Genomic DNA, 25,780 nt, shown 5'->3' on the forward strand with positions numbered 1-25,780 from the left:
AGGAAAAAAAAAGAGAGAAAAAACCCTGTGGCTGTGTTCACTGCAAGTTTGTGGTCAGTATTTCCCAGGCTGCCTCGAGGTGAGGGTAAGTTCAGTCATCACACCGCCTCTCGACAGCCTCTGCTGGTGTTTCTAAATCACTCTGATAAAAGATTGTGAAAAATGAACCTGTGGTAGGTTGCATCATCCTTGTTATGTGTTTTGAGATGGGGACCAGCACAGACCCCACGTTTGGGTCCCGCTGAGCTGTCCCTGCACTGCTGCACCCCCAGGCACCCCCCCTCTATGGGGCAGAGCCTGTGTTCTGCTGGGATCCACCTGCATGGCCCTGCATTTCTAGATGTGCTGCTTTCCTGCTCTGCACTAGAAATTTTGCATCAGCTCATGGAGAGTCCAGGTTTCTCTTTGATGGAAGGTAAAAAGCTGCTCTGGGGGAAGCCCCCAGACACTGTGCACAGGACCCCCAGCTCCCTGTGTTCCAGTGCTCTGACACCTTGAGTGGGAGACTGCAGGGTTCAGGGCCAGGCTGGATGGGCTCTCAGCAGCCTGGACTAATGGAATGTGTCCCTGCCCATGGTGGGGGATTGGAACTGGGTGGTCTTTAAAGCCCCTTCCAACCTGAACCATTCTGTGGTTCTATGAAGCAGCTGATTGGTGAAAATATGAGTTACAAATTGGTACTGAGGAAACACTTGCAATAAAACAGCCTCTCCAAACATGTCTCTAAATAATGTACTTCACTGCAAGTTCCAACAGATAGACATGGGGAGTCCCTGCTGGGCAGAGCTGTTGGAAATTAAACCAAGCCCAGGATCTCTGGGTGCAGCTGGGGCTGTCATCTCCTGGCTGTTGTGGTGCTGGTAGATGCTGAAGTGGATTATTTATATGTAAATATGAGAAAGCAGAAACATAAACCCTCCTGGGTACTTGGCTATTCTAAGGTAAGCCCACAAGAGGGAAAGGATCTCCTCAGTAACAAGTGCCCCACAAGCCAGTCCCCGTGCAATGGTTTCCTGGCACCCTGGGCAGTCTGGGCTCTGGCACTGACCTCTCCCTTTTCCACCCATCACAAAGCAGGAGTGATGGTGCATGAAAGGAGGTGCCTGGATGTGAAACCAGCTGAGAAATATCCCAGCCACTTCCCTTTTCCCATCAGTAGATGTTGCTTCAGTTCCCGTTTCCTAAGGCTGCCTCTCTCACCGGCTCCAAGCCCTCTCAGCAGTTGCTTGCCAGGGACTCCTGAGCCATGGATGAAGACATACTTGAGCTATTTTAAATGAATCTTTGAGGTTCCTATTACATTTTGTCTTCAAATGGGCATTTATTCTCCTTCCTACAAAATATTTCCCTCTTTTATGACTACAAGCTAGAGTAAGATATTTACACCATGCTATCTGCAGGGCTCTGGCCACAGATCTCAGAGGGCTTTTCCAACCTAAATGATGATCCTATGGAAATGGTGTGTCTTTAGGATGTGTCTCCTGAGTCCTCTGCCACTCCCAGAGCAGCGTGATTACGAGCAACTGTCCCAAAAAGCCCCCTGACCTTTGGAGCTGTTATTTTCAGAGCTGTAAGGAAAAGGAAATAGGAAGTAGAGCTGCTGTAATGCATTCTTTGCATGCTTCAGTGTGGTGCTGTTTACCTTGTGAGTGGTTTGTATTTCCATTTGCATTTGGGTGTTGTAACCAGCAGCTGCAGCTCTTCAGCTGAGCTCAGCACTGGGGTTTTCCATGGGACAGTAGACTCAGGGGCAACTCTCAGTGGCTGCATCCTGCCATCAGCCAGGGCTTTGCAGTGGTGTTATTTAGCAGAGGGAGAAGGGAAAGGAGCCAATAGATCCATTTATCTGGAAGCAGGGCTCCCAGGGCAGCAGAGCCAGGCTGGGAGCTGGCAGTGCATCAGCTCCTCCCTGTACCAGGTACTCTGATATCATTTGAAGTTTTTATTGCTCAGTAATCAAGGGTAGAAATGGTTGAGAGGTACCAGAATTGCAGTCCTGACAGTGGGGATGCACTGGTTTGCCAATAACCTGGGGCTGGAGAGGAGACCCCGAGCTAATTTACTGGGACACTGGGTGAAGAAGTAAAGGGCAGGTAAACCCAGACCCTCTAGTTTTAATAACTCTTGATCAGGGGTTTCCAATGCAGTTTTAGAAATATATCTAAGGAAGTTTGCATCTTGTCTGAACTGCATGTGATTTAAAGCTGCTGCACTAATTCTTGGGTATAATTCTGTTTTATCCCCAAAAGATTAGTAAAACATAATGGTTTCCATGCAGTGGGTGCTGCAGGCTATTATGGGCTGGGATGGCTCAAACTGCTGTAAGAGCAGGACTGAGTGCCCTGAAAAGTAGAGGAAAAGAAGGAAAACGTTCCAGTGGAGCTGCCTGCACAGATGTGTCTCTGGTACTTTAAGAGTGTTGCATTTTCAAAATGAAACTGTTTGTTTTTTCTTTTCCTTTTTTTTTTTTCCATTCATAGCAGAAGCCAAATTCTACTGACTAGACTTTCCTTTTCTACTTTTTTTCTTCAATATTTCATGTTTTCCCTCTCTTTCACTGCACATGTTCTTTTCTTTGTTTCCACTGTACAGGGCACTTCTGTGCTTATTTTTCCTGTTCTCCCATTTGAACGGGGCCCAAGGGCAGGCAGTGTCTGCCTTGTGTGAATGGGAGTATCAGGCAAATAAGGAAAGATCTTCCCAGGCACCGATGGCCTCTTTCTAACTCATCTGTGCCAATTGCCCTCTGCTCCTCTATACTTCAGTAGAAATGAGAAATTGTCTACTGTGGCTTATTGTAGTAATAATGCACATTAAAGTGCCTTCAGGGAAGTTTTCCACATTGTATAGAGGGCAAGGGATCTCTTGTGCTTTGGTTCTTGCATCTAGATTGAGAAATGACATTCCTGAGCAATGGGAAGCACTTGTGGGCACAGCTGTGGCACATCAGAGCCCAGGGCAGGCTGGGCTTTGCAAAGCTCAGCAGAGGGGCTGGTTGTGCTCTCCTTGCTGTTCCTCTGGAGCCAGAAACAGGAGCAGATGGACCTCTGCATCTTCCAGCAGCAGCACCAGCCCGTGAAGGTAATTCCCTCCTTCCACAGTTCAGTGGGAGCTTTTGGTCCAATATTTGTTGGTTCAGGCAGGGAGGGGTGTGGGTGTTTTGTTGTTATTGTGCTTCATCTTTCCTTGAATACTAAGTTTAGATTCCTTGTTTTTTGGAGTTTGATAAAGCAAATAGTAAGTCAGCACTTGAGTGTATAGAGTGCCACAGCTGGTGTGAAAGGCTCTGGTAGAAATGCTGTGTACAGTCTGCTGGGATTCACCTCTGCCCTTGGAGCTGGTATGGGTGGGTTCCCCTGGGAGCTTTATGCTGTTGAACTTCTGTGAAGGAGAGAAACATGGAACAGGTGAGGGACATGGTATTGCTGTGGCTGGGAGGTGTGGGAGAACAGGAGACTTACCACAGACCTTAACTGAAACATCACCAAAACTGAACAAGAAAATAGTCCTCTGAAGCCAGCTGCTGATTAAAGAAAGATGATAAAAGGTGGTAAATCAGTGCATTGGGCAGGAGGGGAAAGCACAGAGCTGCCTGTGAGCTGCACCACCTGCAGGGATCTGGTTGCTGCAGGAAGAACGTGGCAGAAGCAGCCATGTGGGATAATTCCTGTGGAAAGGGACCTGGGAGGGCTGTATTCCAGCCTCCTGCTTGTGCTCAGCCACAAGTTGCCCTGAGCTGTTTGCAGTCTCGGAAACCTCCCTGGCTGAGCTGTCCCACTGCTTGGCTGTCTTTGCAGGAAGAAACATCCCCTGATATCCTGGCTAAATCTGTCATTTCAGCTTTAACCCCTTGTCCCTTGTACTCCTACCACATGCCTGGGAAGAGCCTGGCTCTACTCTCACATGAGGCCCCTGGCAGGAGGGTTCTGTGAGCCCCCAAAGCTTCTCCTTCTGCAGCAGAACAGCCCCCTTTGCCCCCTCCTCTCACAGCCAGGGCTTGGTGCTTTGTTGTGCTGGTGGCTTCAAGCTTTTGGGGCTCATTTTGGGGCTGTGTTTTGTCAGTGTCTGTCTTGCACTGGGGAGACAGGAAACTAAGCCCAGTGCTCTAGGTGTGACCTGCTGTGTGCTGGGTAGGGGGAGAATCCCTTCCTTTCATCTTCTGGGTGTGCTTCTGTTGGTCTGTATCGAGGTGGAGGTCTGAGCAGACCAGCCTGTAGGAACTGGAGGCCCAAGCAGGAGGTGACCTGGTGGCCCCAGACCACATTGGCTGCTGGCACTTTTTGGGTGTGGACTTGATGGGATAATCATGAGTGCCTGGAGGAATAAGAACTGAAATAAATGGTTCTGCAGAGATCAGCCTGCCAGGTCTGTGTGCTCGTGAGTAACGGCTGAGTCATTTCTCATCCCGTTGGTGAGATGTGGAGTGGAAGGAAAGGATAAATCCATGATAACTGTGGGGGAAAGAGGAAGCAGGTTGGTTCTTCAGGCACAGCCTTCCGTGATGCCCACGGGTACTTCTGGCAGTGCTCCTGCAGCAGCAGCCTGAGGCTGCACCCCAGAGAAACACTTGGCTAGAGTGTGATTTAGGCTAAATCCACACTGGCTGCACAAGTATTTTTGGTGCTGCCTCCCCAAGCAAGACAGGGAGTTCTCAGTTACAGAGTGGCCAACAGCCACCCAGGACACACCCTGATTTATCACTGAGCACCAGGAAGGCTGAGGCACCTGATTTATGCACTGAGCACCAGGAAGGCTGAGGCTCTGTTTGTCTCTGAGCAGAGGTGGCAGTTGCTCCAGCATGTGAAATATTTCACGCCTGACACCTCACTTCAGGAAATGGTGGTTTGCTCAGCAGAGGTGCAGGAGGCAGAGAGTTGTTATCGAGTGTAACATGAGCCTTTCTCATCGTTTTTCTCGAATTACTGAGTTTGTTTTCCAGAGCAGAAAGCTGTGCTGGGCTCTGCAGGGTGGGCACGGGGGTACCCCAGCTGGCATGTGGGAGCTGGGGGTGCCCACAGCAGGGGACATGTCCTGAGTGCCAAGCTCTCGAGTGTTTTCTCAGGTTTTTGACCCTGTAGCAAGTTCGTTTTCCTGCAGGGCTGGGCTCACATCCTGCAGCCCTCAGTGGCTGAGGTTCCTATTCCTCAGACACAAGGTGCCTGAACTGCAGTGAGTTCATGGTGAAACTGAGGTGGCTCAGCTGCCCCTGGGGTGTTATTCTGTGAAGGGACTGAGCCTGAGCCCTCCCAGGCCCTTCCCAAGGGTAGGAGCAGGTCTGTGCCAGGCGGGTGCCGTGCCCAGCCGTGTGTGGGAGGGCAGCAGTGGGTTTCCCCCACGTCCTCCCCACCTGGAGGAGAGTGCTGTGCTGAGGACAACCCCTGGGTCCTCTGCCTCACACCTCACCAGGTCCTGCTCTCAGAGCAAAAAGGAACAAACTGGAAGACCATCTTCATCCTCACCTTTACCTCCAACCCAAACCTCTCCTGGCACAACTTGAAGCTGTTTCCTCTTGTCCTGTTACCTGGGAGAAGAGGCTGATCCCCACATGGCTCCAACCTCCCTCCTGGGAACTGTAGAGAGTGATGAGGTTCCCCCTGAGCCACCTCTTCTCTACCCCTTTTAGTCCCTGCAATAGGGGCCAAAGCAGAGTCATTGGTGGCCCTGGGGACAGTGCCTTGGCAGGACACACTCAGCCTGGCCGTGCTCCTCGGTGGGGGAAGGAGGTGTCACCCTGCCAAGGAATCCAGAAAGATGTTATTGCAAAGCTTCCTCATACCTGTGAGCAGTGAGAGGGCTGTTCCCACTCCTTAACCCCTGGATGCTCCTGTCACCTAAGGGGGTGTGTGTTGTAATCAAACACCTCGGGGAGCTGCTTTTCTGGGGAAGCTGATCAGGTAGAACATTTCCTGCCTGTTGAACACAAGTAAAATACTGGAGGGAAGTGGGCTGGGCTGGGGGCTTTCCCTGCTCAGCTCTTCATAGAGGATGGGGCTGAGGGGCTCAGCCTGTGCTTCTCTGTGGGAAGCCTGTCTGTGGGCTTCCAGAAGCAGGCTGGGCAGCAGAAACCCCAGTGAGGCTCCTCCAAAGCTGATGGTGAAGGATTGCTCTGGGTAGGAATGGCAGCTTTTGGATACAACACAGAATTGTACTTTCTGTGTGAAACGTATATGTCTAACATGCTGATTTTAACATTTGTCGATTTTAAATATTGCCACTGGTAATCTATGCTATGTCCCTCCAGCATTGTTAAAAACATCCTAAAAACTAGCCACAGGGCTGGGAACAGGCCAGCACTGTCCCTGCTCCACTCCCTGCACCCTCTGCTTTCTTCAGCAAGAGAGCTGGGGAAAACAAAGCTCTACCTGTCTGGACTTGTCTTTTCAATTAATTTCTGCTGCCTGAAGACTGTTGGTGAAATCTTTGTAGTACTTAGCTGATGACAGAACAAACTCAGTGAAACATAGTCTTGCAATGCAGATCTTGGAACAGGGCATGTTCAGTGGATATGCTGTGGTTCACCTGGCTCCTGTTATTTAATAGCCCTGCTCACAAATAGCTAATATGTGTAATGCTTGTGCTGGATTCATCTTGAATCAGGGCCAGCATCCTTATGCTGTTCTCTGTCCTCCATTCTGTGTTACCAGTGCTAAACCACTGATGCTTTGATAGGAGCAAAACCTCCACCTGATTTCTGGTTGCCCAGAGTTCCTCAGACCCTTCCCCATCCTCTCCCTGTGGGAACCTGTTTTTTACCACTCCCTTGCTTCTGTGTTTCCAACCATTGCTCCATGCAAGCAGAGCAAACAAAGCCCTTCTCTCTGCCCAGGGCTGGCAGGGACTGTTTCTGCTCAGGCCACCCTGTACTCTGGTGAGGTTGAATTCCCCTGGAAGGTCCCCAGAAGCTGCTGCTCGTATCTTGGCTTGCCCCAGCTTTGATGCTGTGCCCACGTGCCCACAGCGCAGTGTGTCACACCCTGCAATGGGGAACAAGCACAATAGGCAGGAGCACTTGTTTGAAGTGTGACAAGTCTACCCCAAAATAGGTGGTGAGCTCGTCTGTGGCAGCTGAGCACTCTCATCACAGCTCAGGATGCTCGTGTGGTGATAAGGAAGGGCTGTTGTTGCTGTTCTGGCCCAGGAGCTGGGTACCACTGGCAACCTGATGGGCCACCAACTCAGCCTGCTCCTCCCTACTGGTTTTTGGCAGCTGGGAGACACTGGTGGGCTGCAAGAGGCAGGTCTGTGCTGTGTGGGCTGTGACATCTCACCCTCACCCCTCCTGATGTCTCAGGCTGGCTGGGTACTGACAGTCAGGCTCTTTAAAGGCTCCACAGTGAAGTTTCTGTATGAATCATGAGCAAAATGAGTGGAGTGGGTCATTCTGAAGTTGAAAAGGCTGAGGGGAGCCTGGCCATTTGTGTTGACTGTCAGAGCAGGGAGAGAGGCTGGACTTGCTGTCCTGTTTGCTCTGCAGACTGGATTCCTTATTCCTGGCTATCCCTGATAACCATCTCCTGGTGCCTATTCTATCCCTGCCTTTGTCCTGACTTCATTTTCCAGCCTTGCCCACCAGAAGGGATGGTGCCTTGGTGTTCCTGAGAGCTTCTGGCACAGGGGTTTTGGGTGGGTGGCTCACGAGATCTGCTCCCTTGTCCACTCCCTGGCCCTCATCACCTCTGAGCCCTGTGGCTGCAGATCCTCCTGGCTACCCCGTCCTCCTGTTGTGCTGCTGTGGTCCCACAGTGCCCTCCACCATGGGCAGCCAGGCACTGGGTGCATGGAGATGTGATTGTTGGTCCTGGCAGCCCTGAGTCCTTCACACCGTTTGTGACACCTCTGGTCACATCCAGATGGTGACCAACTCCAGCAGGACCAGCAGGTTCTCCAGGTTTTAGGTGATTTATGGCTTCTGCTGGCTTGGGTTGATGTTCCTCTGGGAGTTCAGCTGGTGGCAGTGCATGCTGTGCTCCTGTTGGAATTCTGGAAGGGGCTGTGGGAAGTTTTCCCATCCCTTCCCAGCTCCTCCCCTCTCTGGGGGAGCTGTGCTGGGGCAGAGTGCATGGCAGGGAACCACACTGGCTGAATTCACATCCTGACCTTCTCAGGACGGATGAGACCAAAGGGCAGTGGGGCAGGACCTGGTGCAAGTGCCTGGAGCTGCCTGCATGGTGCTGCCCACTCTAATGAGCTTTGATTATTGCCTTCTTTGTGCATAGAAGGGCTGGGAAGGGACAGGGATGAGTTTAACAGGGAGAGAAATATTGAAGGACATGGAAAAACATGGGAGGAAAAGGAGCTCTGAAGTGCAGCACTGCAGTGGAAGAGGGTACAGGGAGTGGACCGAAGCAATTGGTAAAGGAACAAACACAGATACTAATTGTCCATGGAAATGTGAGTTTCATTCCCATCTCCCTTTCTAGGGATAGATTTTTCCCCACCTTAGCTCTAAAACTGACTTTTCTACAGATAATACTTCTTTCCTTGGCCCTCCCAAGCCTCTGGGAGAGTTTTTGCCCTGAGAAAGTTTCTGTCCTCCTTGTGTTGTGTAGATAAACATGGGGAGGAAAAGGGACCCTTGCAGAGCCAGAGAGGAGGAATGATCCTCCACAACCCAGAAGTAATGTTTGTAGTCCAAGACATCTGCTTTCTAAGCAGTAGTTTGCCTTTGCACCACAAATATCCCGCTATTTTTTGCAGCTATAATGTGCACCTTTGGTCCAAAGCACTGCTATCTGCTCCAGGTGTGATATTTTAAATCGTGTGACTGCCTGGATATGTGTCTGATCACCAGGATTCAGTCACCATGGCAAATGCAGGTGAATGATAACAGCAGGCTCTGCTGCCTGGAGGGCAAAGCTCACCCCAGTGCCACTGCTCTGGGCAGCCAAGAGACAAAGGCTCCTTCAGGCACTGCTGTCTGGAGCCCTTCACTGAGAATCCAGTTGGACAAAGACTGGGGGAAAAGCAACAACTCCTTGTTTACAGGTCAAAAGTTTTCACTGGGAAAAGCTGCAGTCACCAGCTGTGTGATATCCTGCCTCTGCAGCAGTGACAATCTCTGTAGGCATGAACCAGGGGCTTCTGGCTTCTGTGCCCTTGGTGCAGGGCAAGGTCTGTGCCTGGGGTGCTGCAGGGCCTTCCTGGGCACAGGATGTTGGACTGTTTCTGAGACTGGTGTTATTTTAAGGAGGTTTTGTCCTGCTGACATTCTAAGGCTCTGTGCTTGAGCAGCCTCCCAAACCTGAGCAGGAGCTCTGCTCATTTCCCAAATGACCACTGACTGTACAATGACTCCTTTTTGTTCTCCACCACAGAGAAGTGATCTCTATTTTCACAACAACTTACAATCTGCATTGGCTACAGATCTTTCTCTCTGTCATGCATGGTTCATAGCACCAGGGTGAGCTGCCTGCCCTCCAAGCCCTGCCCATAGAAACCTTCTTTTCACTGCTCTATCTGGGTTTGTCAGGGCTGAGCTCTCCCCAGGGACCTGCTCTCCTGTGATGTGAATATTTCCCAACTGAATGTAGCTGTGTGCATATTCCAGATGAAAACAACTCTTATTCCAACACAAGTTTACTGGGTTTATGAAAAGCTTGATTAGTATAGGCAAGTTCAGAAAAATTCAATATCAGGGTTTTAAAACTGTTTCTATTGCATAGCCTGTGCAGGGAGTTTATCCTGAGGAGTTGATGATGCTCCTCTATGTACAAAGTTTCTTTAGTCTGTCCCTGGAGGTGATGGAGGAGCCAGTCAGGCATTGACTCGGCACAGCAGCCCCCAGGTCACCCCTCTCCTGAGCTGGAGAGCACCACTCCGCTCTTTCTTCCTCTCCCAGAGAGTTCAAACCAACAAAACTGTTAACAAAATACTTGGGGGTGAATTTATCCATCCAGTTGCTTCAATGGCTGAAGAACTGCCAAATTTTGTCATGAGGCTTCACCACTTTTCACTGGCAGATACCCCATGTGCAGTTGGTCATGCAGGTACCTTGGCAGGTGACAGGGAAGGCATCTCCAACACCCTGGTGAAACAGTCTTGGAGCATGTCTGTGGTCCCTGGGTGTGAGGCATTACCTGCTGCTTTCTTCTGTCCTCAGATCTTGGTCTAACCTTTTGTCTGTGAACTGTGCTGGTGTTTTTGTGTCTGAGCATATCTGTGAGAAGCTTGCAGCTTTTAATGCATGAATGGGTGAATTAATCTCTACCTTATTTTTAGCAGTGTTTGCATCACAGAAAGTTTCCCTTCTCCTGTCCCCTCCCCCCATGTGTGACAAACTTGCAGGGGCTCTTAAAAAAAAAACAGTTTCCTCTGGTTGTGTCAGTGATGCTGAGCTGGTGTCCTGTGCTGGGAGCAGAGGTGGCTCCAGGTCCTGCAGCCCCATGTTCTTTCCCTGGTAGTTTCTGCTGCTGCAGCTGATCAGGGCACAGAGCTGATCATGGAATCATCATAGAACCACGGGAAGGTTTGGGTTGGAAGGGATGTTAAAGCTCATTTCATTCCCACCTCTGCCATGGGCAGGGACACCTTCCACTAGCCCAGGTTGCTCCAAGCCCCGTCCAACCTGGCCTTGGACACTTCCAGGGATCCAGGGGCAGCCACAGCTTCTCTGGGCAACCTGTGCCAGAGCCTCATGACCCTCCACAGCCCAGAATTTCTTCCCAATATCTAATCTGAACCTGTCCTCTGTCAGTTTGCAGCCATACCCCCGTCCTGTCAGTGTCTGCTCAAGTAAAAGGTCGCTCTCTGTCTTTTTTGTAAGCTCCCTTTAAATACAGGAAGGCTGAAAACCTGGTGGGTGATTTCTTTGCTTGAGCATGGAACATTCCTGCTCTAGATCTGCAGGATTTTGGGTGGATGTGATCCAAGGCAACCCTGGTGCTCGGGGGCTTCCCAGCTGGACAGATCCCTCCCAGGATGTGGACTTTCAGGCCAGATACCCTGCCAGGGAGTGTGACAGCTGTGGGGGGACAGCACAGTGGCCACCCTGGGGGCTGCCAGCCTGAGGGAGCTCACAGGGAGCTGCTCTGCCCTGGGGCACTGGGGAGGTGCCTCCTGTGCCTGCCTTCCCCAGGCTGCCTCGGGTTAATGTCTAACAGGACACAGGGCCCGTGCCCAGCCCCCCTCCACTGTGCTGTGCTGGATTTGAGACCCACCACCACCTGCCTGCTATGGCACTGAATTCCCCCTTCCCTCCATCCCCCCCAGCCCTGCCCGCGGGTCAGGCTGCAGCAGAGCCTGTGCCAAAGGCTGTAGGAAACGTCTGCTTTGTTCCAGCCCTTTGGGCTGGGTCTTCCTCTCCCACAGCCTGATATTCTCCTCGGCTCTGGCTCAGAAAATGAAGTTATTCCCCAAAGGCCATCCCGGGGTTTTCCAGGCGGTGGCAGGGGCTGTGCTCTCACCCGTCTCTCACCTCCCACCCCACACGTCTCTCACCTCCCACCCCACACGATGCAATAACGTCAGACCTTTCCAGCCTGCAGTAGGGCAGGGGAAGGGCATATTCAGGGGAAAAAGAGTGCTTTCTTTTTTAGGCAAACCTGAGGTGTTAAACGAGGGCTTCACTGCTGATCTCAGCCCCAGAGCTGATGGCAGTGCTGACAGGGGATGTCCATAGCAGGGACTTGCTGTGTAAGATGGTTTTTGCTGTAGCCTGTTACCTTGCTTTGACTTGAAGGTGATGGCAAATACAAACCAACCACCCCCCCACATGCACAGCACCTTGTTTTCCCTTTCCTGACAAGCAGGATCCCACCCACCAGCTGCCCTTGGGAAAGGGGGATGGGGGGCAGAAAACAGGAGCAAACTAAATTCCTTGTGCTTTCATGAATCATGAAAAAACCCCTCCAACTGCCTCTGCACATCTGTTTGGGTATTTTCAAGGAAGCTGGAACACATCCTCAGAGCTCTCCCATGAGAAAAAGTAAACATGTCATATATAAAACATTTTATTAAAACAAATATACAACACTTTATATACAAAAATAAAATGTACAAGAAAATAGTCTGTTACAGCTTAGTGATTTGATTCCCGTGTATTACACACAAACCAGAGCCTCATCCACCCAGCACTTCCCTGCACAGGCTGGTCCAGGGGGGCTGTAGGATGTTATGGCTTGGGTGCTGTGCTGGAGGGATCCCTGGAGAGTGCCAGGAGGGATCTAGGGAAGGCATGATGATAAAAGCAAAGAGCTCTGCCCTTCTCAGTGCAAAATCGTTTCATGCAGCAGCTCTTCAATTCTTCCATGGAAATGGAGGGGGCATGGCTACAGCAGAGTGCACTTGGGGAACAGACTAGCTGGAAGCAAAACCTAAACTGAATTTTCACATTTTATTGTCTAAACTATGTACACAGTTTGGAAGATCTGAAAGATGTACTATATGATGGAGTAAATCAGAGAAGAGAGGGCCCATTAGTGCAATTTTCCTGACTAAGTGTAATGAATGTTGTTGAGCTCAGTGTCACCAGTGTTGCACAGGTAAAGCAGCAACCAAAACTAACAGGTAAGAGACTCGTCTGCGGTGTCTCCCCCAGGCACTCTGTGGGTAAAGTGCTCGTCACATCCCACCTGGGGAGGGTGGTAACCTGCTCCCCAGGCCTGTGGGACCCACCAGGCTGGACTCATGGCACACTGACACCTTCCAGCAGAAGCTTCCCCTCTGCAGGGACCAGGTGCCTCCCTGGTGTCAGGGTCCTGCTGGTGAGAGGGGGTTCCTTGGGTTGATAATGGAGCTGTTCATGGGAACCTTTCCAGGCCTAAAGCTAAAACGGAATAAAAAAGCTACTTCAGTCAGTAACAAGATGTTTCTTCCATTCTCTCCAGTCTTGTCAAAGTTTCTATCCAGGAGCACTTTGTGGTCAGAGGATCCAGGGGTTTACAAGCCACAGTGAATGACAGGCCTCACTGTATCCAGCCAGGAGAAGTCTAGGCTGCTTTTCTGGTCAAGGAACCTGAAATCTGCCTCTCCTAGACAAAATAAACCAAGAATGGGCACTGAATCAGTGCAGCAAAAGCAAAATAGTGCATAGATATATATGTAAAAAGACCACCTGAAACATTTCTCAGATGTGAGCAAATACCTTAGACTATTATTGTGCTAAAATATACCAAACACTACTAAACTGTCCCATTTAAGCTGTTGCTAGAGGGAACTCTTCAGTTGTATTGCAAGGAGTTCCTGAAAGTTGACCTCACTTATGCCTGTATAACCCTGAAGTCTGTAGGACACTCTTACTGGAGGTGTTTTTGACTCTTCCTTTTTATCACCCAATTCCTCACAGCCTTCCAACAGGCTTGGAAATTTCTGCTTGGAAACCTCAGAACACAAGGATGTGTGAATTCCTCCATTTCCTTCGCTGCCTCCCCATCAGTGCCTTGCCTGGGAACCCTCATCTGTGTCATCCCTTGGCCTGGACTGTGGGTGCTCCCTGGACTCTGTACCTGAGGTGGTGTCGATCTCCCCGTCCTGCTCCTTGTAGCTGAAGGTGCTGCACATGGTCTGGGTGCCCGACTCGTTGGTGAGAAAGCCCTTCCCACCAATGCTGGTGTTGTGCCAGTCTTGGGCTGGTACAAGCAGCTGGAAGAGAAGAAGTAGATGGTTAAAAACTCCTTCCTGCCACAGGTGCAATGTCTGATTCCTCGCCCTCAATCAGATGACAGGTAAGCAACAAGATCAACTTCTATCTTCTCATGCTAAGTTATGTAAAACTTGCTTTACTCCCAGCTTAAAAAAAAAAAGTTAATGCAAAAGGGAGGGCTGGAGCACCTAATTCCATCTTATCAGTGGGATGAGTGTGACATGTCTGGAAATGCAGATTAAGGGCCAAACGTATAAGAGGTGGAGGGAAGGCCAAAATAGAAGAGTCTGGAGGCCCTTTGCAGACCCTAATACATCAATCTGAGGCAAGGAATCAGCCTCAAGTTGCACCAAGGGAAGTTTAAATTGGATTTTAGGAAAAATTTTTTCGTGGAAAGGATTTTCAAGCATTGGAACAGACTGTCCAGGGAAGTGGTGGAGTCACCATCCCTGGAAGTGTTCAAAAAAACCTCTGAATATGGCACTTGAGGACAGGGTTTAATGAACATGGTGGTGCTGCTGGGTTGACAGTTGGACTTGATCATCTCAGAGGTCTTTTCCAGCCTTAACAATTCTATGACTCTATGATTCTATGAACTTCTCAGTAACTTCCTCTGGCTTTTACATGAAGGGTAAATATTTCAGTGGGTGTGTCCTCTCCAGTTCACATTTGCAAAGCAGCCTTCTTTTTATATTTAATCGTTCAGGCTTCCTCATTAAATAAGTGTATGTTCAGCTCCTGTGGCACCTGCTTGCCTTCCTCTCTTGGTGCAAATACCAACTTTGGACCATTTTATTCTGACCAGAAGGGCTGGTCTTACCTTAAAAATATCTGGGTTTATTTCCTCTTCATCTTCATCTGTGACTGTTTTGTAAGCACGTTAAAAAAAAAAAAAAAAGAGAAGAAAACAGACATAGATGTCAACTTTTAGCCCTCATATTTCTGCTTCTTCACCACAGAACCTGCTTCATATTCTCTTGTCACACACCACCACTGCCCTTAACTCCTCCCATCCCAGACTCCCCACAGCCCTTCATCTCTGATCTCTTCAACAACTGCATGTTGGGACTCTCTGACACCAGCTATGACACCTCCCCAGGACTCAACAGAGCAGAGCCCACTTGGCATGGAAGGTGATAGGAGGAAGATGATTTGTACCCCAAGGGAGGAACTACTCTGATCTATGCATGTTAATCACTTTTTCCCCACTGGGAAGCAGGGCTGCCTCCACTGTCACTGCTGGAGCAGTGGCATTGCAGAGCCTTTCAGCCATGAGCAGGTGGCAGCTCTTCCCCTCTGCACCCCGGCCAGTTTGGTAACTCCAAATACCCAAATCTATCAGGTGGAGGTTGGTTTTTCTGCAAAACAACTGATTTCTCCTGCTGCCTTGGGTACTCCTTCATCCCTCTGCCTCCCACAGACCAGTGAGAGATTGGGGTAGGAAAAAGGCAGTGCCCACCTTCAGAGGACGAGGCCAGGGGGGACACCTGGAGCTGGTAGAGGTCGTTGGTGCTGTCAGCCATGGGCACGTCCAGGGCCGGCCTCCAGTCGGGCAGGGAGCCGCTCACCTCGCAGGAGGACAGGTCTGTGGGACACACCAGGGGTTGGCACTCATGGGACAGGGACAACCCCCTCTGCTTCCCCCTGCCCATCTGATGGCACAGCCACCCCAGGACCCAGCTCTGAGTTCAGCACAGACAGCATTTTCCACTCTGCCCCGAGCTGAGAGCAGAGTCTCACCCAAGGTCATGGACGTGCTCTCCATCTCCACTTCCTGCCCTGTGTACTCGTGCATGGTGTAGCCGCTGTGGTCATCTGGCAGGGGGGTGTTGGGGAACCTTTCTGCTGACTCCTCCAGCCTCTCCTCTTCACAGAACTACAGAAACAAGGGCACGGCATGAAAGGCTTGTCTAAGAACAGGCAAGTTCCCATATGAAAAAAGTTAAGCAAGAAAACCACCAAAACCTCTAGCTTCTTCAGCTGCCTCTACAGACACATACCTTTCTCTTGCTCCTGTTTCTGACTTCTCTTGAAGACTTTGACTTCCTTTCTGGGAAATAAAAATAAGACAAATGTGAGAAAGAGCTGCACATTTTAGGCGAGTGTGAGCTCTTGCAGCCTCGAGAGCTGCTCAGCAAGCTCAGTGACTGCCAGCAGCAGCCAGTCCCCACTGCCTCCTGATGAGGCCTCCAGGCACGTTTAAAGAATTTGGGATAAACTGAACCACTTGTAGAAGCTGTTCCCCATGGCAATAACCAGTGAGTAACCCCAGAAGCACCAGTGCTACCATCAGGTCTGTCACCCCCTGTCTGCACAGAGCAGGACATTTAAGTGTTATTTAAGCAGCACAACCTCAGCTGGACTGCCAAGGGTTTACCTTTCTTCTGATGCTTTGTCAAGGGTGGCAGCATCCTGTAAACCCTGACAGCACTGGAGCCTTTGTTGATGCTTTTGTCCTTCACTTCTTCGATGTCAGGCAGGGAATTCATGGCACAGCGGAAGTTTGCCTTCCAGGTTTTTGGATCAGGATCTTTCTCACCTTCTTTATATCTTCCTATAAATAAGAGACAGGGTGTGCCTTTAAGACTTTGCAGTGCCACTTCTTCCCACCCAAAAAAAAAAAAAAGGCAAATTTTTATTTTCTGACCTACATACTAGTAGTTAATGTAACTGCTGGTGTAAGGGGTAAGCCAAGGCAAAAAATGCCTTGTTTGAGATATTCCTGTGACCGATGGGAAGGTAAAGGCAGCACACACCTGTGTGAATGGCCCAGCTCCGGAAAAGGCAGGCATCCTTCTCCATGTCCCAGCCGTGCTTAGCTGCATGTTTCCATGGGATCTGAAATATCCTCTTATCCTGAAATTAAACCAGTAGAGATTTGACTTCAAAAAGAAACATCATATGCCAGTTTGGAATGATGGATTTAATCAAAGAGTTCTCAGAAGCAGCTCAGAAATGTTATATATTTTAATTAAATATCCATTGTTCCATCTATTCTGTTCATGGTATTAAAGGCTTTTTATGATTTCTGAAACTGGGAAAAAAATGTGGTACAGTACAGTAGAGGTAAACAGTATTATCAGTTTTATCCCAGAATCATTTCAATCCATTGCAACCAATCTATAAGTATGTCATAAATTACAGCATATTTTCTAGGTGCACTTGGCCAGAGAATCCCTTTTTTAGGTTGTCCATAAGGTCCTGAAGGAATCCTACAAACATGTCCCAGCTTTAATATCCCCTTGGAATGGATATGGAAACTTTAGAGACCGGGTTCAATAAACCCAGTGATGTCACCCTGTGCTACAGGCACAGGGATGTGCCTTCCACACCAAAAAATACAGTGTTTCTTTCAACCCAAATCTTAAAACAGGGAACAACTGGAGTGTAACAGCAGCTGCTTAATCGGGACAGTTAAGTGGGCAACAGGAGTTAAAAGATATCTTGGAGATTTCTTAGTACTCCACCGTGTTCAAACTGTTTTCATTGTAATTTATCATTCCCCTCCTGGGAATTTTCCCAGAAAAAAAAAATGGAGCTACTCCACTGTATAAGAAACAGAGCTACCTTTTCTGCAAACAAAAATAGTTGTTTTTTAAACATAATGCTGGCAAGTTTTCTCCCTGTTTTTTCCTTTATGATCTTTATGATCTTGACCCATGCTTACTGTCATTTAAGAACAAGTAATACTAATAATGATGATAATAGTATAAACCAGTCTCACCTTGTTAATCCATATCAGTCCTGGTATTTGATTGGAATTAATCTGCATTTCCAGCCAGGGCCTCATGCGCATTCTTGACACTGGCATGTTGGCTGTGAAAGAAATAACGGGTCAGCCAAACCCTCTGCACTGTTTTAACCACTCTGCAGTGTCACCCCTCCTGTACCCTCCGTGCCCTCAGCATCACCAGCACCACCACCAACGAGCACTGCTTTTGCAGTCTTAACTCTCCTTCAGTGCCTCCCACCTGCTCCAGGAGGGAAGCGCTTCCAGCTCTGCGTGCTCAGCCCCAAAACGCGGCTCGGGTTTGGAGCTCGGCACAGAGGCCGATGGCAGCGGTGAGTGTTCAGCCCTTGCTGCGTGGACAGGGCAGGCAGGGGGAGCCCAGCCCCGACCCCCGGCTCTGGGAGGGAGCCCACGGCCGGCACCGCCGGTGGGTGCGGGTGTCCCCCCGCGGGGACCGGTGCGGGATCCCCAGAGCAGCCACTGAGAGGCATCAACTGCACAACCCTCTTCTTCAAAGCCTGTTATTGATTAAGTTGCGCGAGGTTGGAGGCAGCGGCCCTTCTGTCGGCGAGGACCCCCAATTCCACCGCGACACGTCCCGAGGAGCGGCACCCGCGCTGCCGCCGCAGGGACCGGCCCCGCCGGCGCGGCCATCCCGGCCCTTCCTCTGCACAAATAATTTCCTGTTTGCGGTGGTTTTCCAAGACAAACAGCCCAAGATTGCCCGAACAACGCATTTCCAACTTTCACCAGCAACGCGCTCGGCGCGGGGCGGGAGGCGGTCCCGGAGAGTGCCCGTTCCGAGCGAGGGTCTGCCGGGGCAGCCCCGGGGGAGAGCGGCTCGGGCTCCTCGGCGGAGCGGAACCTCCAGCCGAGCCCGCGGAGCGACAGCTGTGCAGGGACGTGCCTGGCCCGATGAGCGGGGTGACAGCCCGGGTCGGAGGGTCCCTTCCTGGGTGTTGTGCGCTTCGCCGCGGCCGCTGCCCGTAGGAGCGGTGCCCGGTGCCCACAGGAGGGATGCCCGTTGCCCGTAGGAGCGGTGCCCGGTGCCCGCAGGAGGGATGCCCGCTGCCCCCCCGACGGCTGCTGGCGCGACGCGCCCGCTCCGCCTCCAAAACTCCTCACGACCAAGGCTCTGCCGCCTCTTGCCGAGCAGAGTCGCGCGGAGCCCGCGGGGCGCCTTCTCCCGGAGCCCCGGCGCTGCGCAAAGCGGGGGTAAGCGATGGGAGGCGACGCAGTGCGACCCACCTCACTGCGGTGTGCCGGGCAGAGCCGAGCCGCGCGGGGCTGGGCGGTGCAGTGCCGCTCTGTGCAGTGCCGCTGCGTGCTGACCCGTGCCGCTCCGTGCCGCTCGGTGCCTCTCAGCGGTGCCGCTGCGTGCTGACCCGTGCCGCTCGGTGCCGCTGTGTGCTGGTCCGTGCCGCTCTGTGCGGTGCCCCTCGGTGCTGTGTGCGGTGCCGCTCGGTGCGGTGCCGCTCGGTGCTGTGCGCGCTCCCCCTCCCGCCCCGGGTATAACGCGGCGCCGCCGGGATTCCCCGCGCCCGGGCCCGGCCGCGGCTCGGCCAATCAGCGCGCGCGCGGGGGGCGGACGCGCCGCCCATTGGCTGCGGCGGGCGCGTCACTTCGGGGAAATCACGGCGTTGCAGCGCCAGCGGAGCGGGGGGGGCGCGGCCCGGCCCCGCCCGGCACGGGATGGCATGGGACGGGATGGGACAGGGGCAGGGGCACCGGCCCCTCCTCACTGAGAGCCCGCGGGGCCCCGGAGCATCCTGCCTGCCCGTCCCCAGAGCGTCCTGCCTGCCCCTCACGGGGCACCGACACCGGGCTCACCCGCCTGGCCTCAGCAGACCGGGGACAGGGCACGGGGAATGGCTTCACGGTGGCAGAGGACGGGTGCAAATTAGATATTGGGAAGAAATTCTGGGCTGTGGAGGGTCATGAGGCACTGGCACAGGTTGCCCAGAGAAGCTGTGGCTGCCCCATCTCTGGAAGTCTCCAAGGCCAGGCTGGATGGGGCTTGGAGCAACCTGGGCTAGTGGAAGGTGTCCCTGCCCATGGCAGGGGGGCAGAATCACAGAATCACACACTGAATCACAGAATCAACTAGGTTGGAAAAGACCTCTGAGATCATCAAGTCCAACCCATGACCCAACACCAACCTGTCAACTAGACCATGGCACTAAGAGCCATCCAGTCTCTTCTTAAAAACGTCTTGGGTGAAGCCTGGGGAAGGGAAATGGTGGCATGACAGAAGGCTACTGAAATCATCAGGATTTCTCTCTGATCCATTGGATCTGTATGGCAGTGAGATTAGATTTTCGTGCAGTGTCTTCAAGGTGCCTTCAAGCCAGCAGAATATCAGAGAATTGTTTTAGTTACTTCAGTCATTTCAAGGAAGGTTTGTAGTCCTATGCAACAGGAAGGTATACTGGGAGAGAGGTAGAAAGACATATGGACTGCTGAGGCAGGAGTGTGACACCAGCACACTGCCTGCCTGCTCTGGCAAGTTTTCTCTTTTTTTAACATAAAGATGAAAGAAAAGCCCAAACTTGGTTTTAAGAGCAGAGAAACACCTGGTAGGTGTCCCATGCTTTCTTTAAACTAATGGGTTTTTGTCTGCTGGACGCATTTATCTTATGTAATTAGGATCCTCCAGTTGGGTCTTTGTGCTGTGGGAGGCACCATTCACCAATGAGCTTTCACCGCAGGTAAAGATATATCAGGTAAATAAAATAAGTAAGCAAAGTAGGAGAGATACTAGATATAGAGATAGAGTAACAGGAGGTAACATGAAAGTGGACTGGAAAAGGGAAGACGGAAGATATTTGAGGTTTCAGTGTAAATGTCATCTGCAAAAATAGTCACACCACCTCTTATACAACCTAAATATTGACAAAAAAGATTATGCCAGTTGCTTTTGATCCAACCTCCCATGGTTTGCTTTCACCCCTCCCCTAAAAAGCTTTAGGAAAAATGAATTCTGGGCTTCCTGGTCTGATGGGCCAAGGTCTGCACACAAATGTATCAAACACACCTTAAGTGACTGAATTTTGAGCAGTAACTTCTTTTGATACGTGACTTCAGCATTGTTGGGACCCTTATTGGCTGTTTTTAGTCTGTATCTTCCCCAGGAATTGACTCCAGGCACCAAATAAATAGACCTACAATAAAAATGCACACAGGAAGGTTAACAGCCCCAGCCCTAAATCTCCTCTTCTTTCCTTGGGTTTCAACCCAGACAGATCCTACTCAGTGAAACTTAATTGACCTTTATATCTGTGTCCTGTCCATATCTGCACAGCACGTTTCCATGGAGCAGGACCTGCCCAGCCTGGGATGCCTTATGTTTGCTTTTTGCTCTCTCTCAGCTGAAACAAGGAAATAACAACTCGTGTCTGTCTCCCCGATGTTATTGTGTGTCAGGCTCCCTAACCCCACACTTACAAAGCCTCCTCCTTATTAAGCTGAGTCCTTCCTCTCATTCATATCTCTGCACTAACCACCCTTTCAGCAACTTACTTAATGCAGCAAGAATATGCACTTACATTTGTCACATATAAAAGTATGAAGAAGGAATTATCTGCACACCTCAGGGAGTCAGTAAACGGGTGGCCATAAAGCCCTTCTGCTCCACCCAGTTTATCCACAGAGAAGCAGGTCACTGACATATTTTATCTCTTTTACCTCATCCAGGGAGATCCCAAGTCTAGAATTCTTTTCGTACTGCCAAAGAAATATTTAATAATATTTTTGTTTAAAACAAAATGCAATCCCCAGCTAATCCTCGAGCAAGTGGTGTTTGTTGTATAACAAACTCGATCTCCTCCAGCAGTGCCCTGAGATAAGGAGTTCCTAGGAAGACTAATTTAGGTAATGCAAAAAGCCATGACCTGGTTGGCATTAGCCATAGAGGTCCAGGCATGGCCTCCAGGGAGGGAGGGTTATGGATCGGGAATAGAGGCTCTAACTCAGGTCTTTGTTCCCTGGCATCATCACTCTTGGTTAAGCAGCTCAGGGTGGCTCTGATCCTGTGCTGTATGAAAGGAAGGATGGTTAATATGGACCCTGTGTGCCATGAGATGGGCAACTCCAGCCCACAGGGCAAAGCCATGAAGTCCAAACATCCAGAAGCACTTTTTGAGGAGCTGAGGTTGAAGGGCAGAAAACCAACACACTCCAGTGCAAATGTGGATGCAATGGTAGGTACAGACTCCAGAGCCATGTTCGCATCCAGGGAAGCCTCAGGTGCTGCATCTGTAAGATGTAGTGGGGGAAAGGTCTTGAGCATTACACCAAGTGCTGATGGCAGTCTTTGCTTTGAAGGTTTTCCCTTCCCATGACTCTGAATCCAACCAGGGGAGAAGGTCCACAGTGGGGAATCTGTGTCTGACAACGGGGAGATGAGGAGATGGGGGCAGGGGCTGCCACAGAAAGCTGCCTCTAGTGACCTGCCAGTGAGTCCCAGGAGGCAGCAGAGCCTCAGGTCTGCATGCCCAGGCACTATTTGGGTGGGAGGAGTGCATAACCACAGGATGGAGCAGGGGGTTGTGGAGGGGAAGAGTGGGAGCATGGTGAGAGAGAGAGAGCCTCTTATCTGCTTCCTCGTGGCCCTGGCTGCTTCCTTCCATCTCTGCATCAGGACCTTCCCATGCCCACCAGCCCTCAGCAGCCCTTCCATATCCCAGTCTAAAGGAGTTTGTTCCTCCTTTCTACCTTCTTTAAGAGAAACCTGCTCTAATGCAAATCCTTTCTCATTCTCTCTCCCACCTGCCTTCCTCCCTTTCCCCATCAAACGCAGAAACAACCCTTTCTTTTTGGAGCAGTAACTGGGACATAAAAAATGGCTGTGGAGCCATCTGGGGCCCCTGGGGATTGTCACAATTCCCCACTATGGAGCACCCAACACTGCCACAGTTTGGTGCCAGGGGCCACGGGGGGCAGGCAGTGCCTGCCCCTCCCACAGGCTCTCCAGGCAGTGAGGGGTTAATGCACAATGGAGCAGAGATAGAGCGTCAGTTTGGGCTGACAACCCAAACTGCTGGTTCTGGGTCAGCAGCCATGAGGTGCAGGGCTCTCTGCAAGCTGTTTCCATTTCTTATAAATGCCTCTTTTACAGAAAGGAAGTTTGGTTGAAGCACATGCAGGAGAATGAATGTCAGAAATGTTGAAACTCTGCCCAGGCATGATGTAATGCCAGTGAGTGCTCTGATCTGCAGGCTACAATAAAGATATCCTGGGATGGGCCATTTACAGTTTCCTGGAATTGGAAAGACCTGTCTCAGGACCCAAAATCATTCCAGTTCTCCCTACTGATGGAGCGGTGAAGTTTTAAACTAAACCCAAATGAGATTCTGGGCTTGTTTTGGTGGGAATAAAGGAAATTCCAAGAACTTGACTTGTGTCTTTGGACTTTCCCTGCTCCTTAATTTCCTCTCCACCTTGCAGGAGGACACAGAGCTGTCATGAAGGATTTGCTGAGGGAAGTCCTGTGAGCTGCAGGCACCTGGCAGCTGTGATGAGTTTGCTAATGAGGGTGCAGCCCTGCAGTAGCCTGAGCCTCCCTGAAAAGGCCAGGGCACAGTGGGGCAGTGTTGACTTGGAGTGTCCTGTGGTTGTGCCATCCTGGCCAGGAACCCCCCTGAGGCCGAAAGGGGAGTCCATTTATTTTACGTTGCTGGAGTCCCACCTGTGCAGCTGGGGCTGAGATCAGCAGAAAAAGAGTAAGTTGTGTCTTACAGTTGGTTGGGGTTTCTTTTGCCCTTGTGGTATCTGTGTGAAGGTGGGAATGGACCTGCCCAGCCAGCCACCTGCAGAGCCAGGGAGACCAGCAGCACACGTGGTGGGCAAGGCTGGCTGTGCCTCTCTCTGGCTCCTGCCTTGGAGGGTTTGCTCCATCCTGGACTGCTTAGAAAATGTGCCAAACTTCCCAGCTGTGGGAAGGGCAGGCCAGGCCAGTGGCTGGGGCAGTGAGGTGCTGTGCCTCCAGCCCTCTGCAGGGGCAGGCAGGGGCCAACTGGGGCTGGGGGCTCATGGGGGCCACCCTGCCTGTGCCCTGCCGCTGCCTGCACCCAGCCCCTGCCTGCTCTGCCCCTGCCCTCCAGCAGCCCAGGGTGTCTGTGAGCATGAGGCGGGGAGATCCTGGGAACTCACAGTAGCTCTCCAGGAAAAGTCCCCTGGGTGTGGAGGCTGCAGTGATCTGAGGGTGTTTCACCTCTGCTCTGCCTCGGGAAGGACGTCCATAACCCCTGCTTTGTTTGAAATACTCTGTCCTGTCCTCATGCAAAGAGGCTGCCAAAAAGGAAGCTCTGATGGACACTGAGAAGCTCTAGGGCCGGTCATGTTTGTGCCACGAGGATCCTGGAGGTGTTGAGAGCAGGCAGGACACTCTGGGAAGGTGGCTTGTCCCCTGCTGGGACAGACTCTGTGGGTGTGCAGCAGGATGGGACCCCGGGCTGGGCTGGGCACTGGTCCCTGGGGAGAACCAGGGTGGCATCAAGGACCTTGTAGGACCAGGGCAAAGAGTGAAAATCATGTGTTAAAACATCTCAATTGTATTCCCTATATTTTAGTTATTATTGATTGGCTTTTAACCTTGATACAAACTGCAAACATCTCTGCCCAGGTGTAGGCCACAGGGGAGAACAGCAGCCATGCTGGATAATAACACAGTTGACATAGGCAAGAGTCAGATTTGGTGCTTGAAGGGATGGCTGCTCCTGCTCCTGTCCTGCTCCTGCTCCTGTCCTGCCGGGGTCAGGCCGGTCACGGCTGTTGCTCCTGAATGTTGTTTCTTTGGATGCTCTCCAAGGGGATGCTGTAAGTGCTATTTGCCCCCCCCCCCAAAAAAAAAAAAAAAGAAAAAAAGAAAAGGAAAAACCAAGTGACACATCGGGCTGGAGGCTGGGGGCCCATCACAGTTCAGCTGCCCCTCTGCTGAGGGACAGGGTGGATCTACAGCAAGGGAAGGACCTGTCACATCCTTCTCCCCACCAAGGAATGGGGGGACCCTGGGGAGGGAACACCTTGCAGGGACCAGCTGTCCCACATGATTCCTTGTTCAAACTTGTCACCTTCCCCTGCTCGGTGGGTGTGATTTCTTCCAAAAGAAGCACGGATTTTATTTTTTTATTGTTATTTTTTAACATCTCCTGATGTCCCACTGACTCACCAGCTGTGACTGAAATCTCAGAGCAGAGGTTTTCTGCCCTCCCCCCCTCTTTATTTTTTGTGTCCCCCTCCCATTTTTTTTTGTGTGTGCCCCCTCATTTTTTTTTTTTGTGTATGTGTGTCCCCCTCTTTTTTTTGTGACCCCTTCCCTTTTTTTGTGTCCCCCTTTCTTTGGTGTCCTCCCTTTAAGTCCTCCCCTTTTTTTTTCTCCTCATTTTTATTGCCCCCCTTCTTTTCTTTTGCCCCCCTTCTTTTCTTTTGCCCCCCTTCTTTTCTTTTGCCCCCCTTCTTTTCTTTTGCCCCCCTTCTTTTCTTTTGCCCCCCTTCTTTTCTTTTGCCCCCCTTCTTTTCTTTGCCCCCCTTTTTCTTTGCCCCCCTTTTTCTTTGAGCCCTTTTTATTCCCTCCCCTTAATTTTCGGGTGGCCGTTGTTTGTGCGCTTCTGTTCCTTTATTGCTGCGTCTCCCGGGCCGATGTGCCCCGGTCCTCCCCATCCCCCTTCCCGCCGCCCAGTTTCGGTTTCCCGCGGGAGCGGCGGCGCCGGAGCCGCTTCCCGGAATCGGTGCTGCCGCTCTCGGCCGCGGGAGGGCGCGGGCCGGGGGGGCCGGGGGGATCGGGGGGGGATCCGGGGAAGCCCGGCCGGGCCCTGAGTCAGGGGCAGGAATGGCCGGGAATTCCAGCGGCCCCGCCGGGAAATCCCCCCCGCGGCACCGGGGGATGCTCCTGCCGCGACCCCCGGGGGGGCTCCGACCCCGGCCCGATGCGCTGCACACCCAGGAGGGACTCGAGGGGAGCACAGCTGCTGTCTGGGGTGACTAATAATGCTCACCGGGTCAATTAAAGTGTAAAAGGGAGGTATTTAATTAACCTTTAAGTTAGGGGGGTGTTTTATGTTAAGGACATGCTGTTTTCCCTGGGCACGCTAGAAAAGGTAATATAGAATCAGCTGGGTTGGAAGGGACCTCCGAGATCATCCAGTCCAACCCTTGATCCAACCCCGCCGTGGTTCCCAACCCATGGCACTGATGCCACATCCAGTCTCACCTTAAAAACCTCCAGGGAGGGAGAATCCACCACTTCCCTGGGCAGCCCATTCCAATGGCTGAGCACCCTCTCTGGAAAGAAATTTTTCCTAATATCTAACCTAAACCATATAGATATATGTAAAATAGAAAAATTATATACAATTTCATATATAAATTATGTAATACGTATGTAATTAATAATATATATAATATAAATATATATTGTCTAGAACTCCCCGCAAAATTAACATATAGTATTTATATTATTGTTATAGATAATA

At 51.2% G+C, this 25,780-nt stretch overlaps 1 protein-coding gene and 1 long non-coding RNA gene across 2 annotated transcripts; one reads left to right on the forward strand and one right to left on the reverse strand.

Annotated features, from left to right (window-relative positions):
• Nucleotides 1-65: 65 nt before the first annotated feature.
• LOC116794506 lies at nucleotides 66-22,686 on the forward strand. Its single transcript, XR_004359817.1, has 3 exons — nucleotides 66-85; nucleotides 13,283-13,661; nucleotides 22,426-22,686. It is a non-coding gene; the product is annotated as an uncharacterized LOC116794506 (long non-coding RNA).
• On the reverse strand, nucleotides 11,934-18,806 carry IRF1 (interferon regulatory factor 1). Its single transcript, XM_032703230.1, has 10 exons — nucleotides 18,558-18,806; nucleotides 17,304-17,395; nucleotides 16,336-16,435; nucleotides 15,957-16,133; nucleotides 15,580-15,629; nucleotides 15,320-15,455; nucleotides 15,039-15,164; nucleotides 14,400-14,443; nucleotides 13,443-13,578; nucleotides 11,934-12,968 (listed from the first exon to the last, which is right to left on the reverse strand). The coding sequence occupies exons 2-10, from the start codon at nucleotides 17,388-17,390 to the stop codon at nucleotides 12,877-12,879; spliced, it is 948 nt and encodes a 315-aa protein (XP_032559121.1). The 5' UTR covers nucleotides 17,391-17,395; nucleotides 18,558-18,806; the 3' UTR covers nucleotides 11,934-12,876.
• Nucleotides 22,687-25,780: the final 3,094 nt, after the last annotated feature.

The sequence above is a fragment of the Chiroxiphia lanceolata genome, chromosome 15, assembly GCF_009829145.1.
Source record: "Chiroxiphia lanceolata isolate bChiLan1 chromosome 15, bChiLan1.pri, whole genome shotgun sequence".
NCBI lineage: Eukaryota > Metazoa > Chordata > Aves > Passeriformes > Pipridae > Chiroxiphia > Chiroxiphia lanceolata.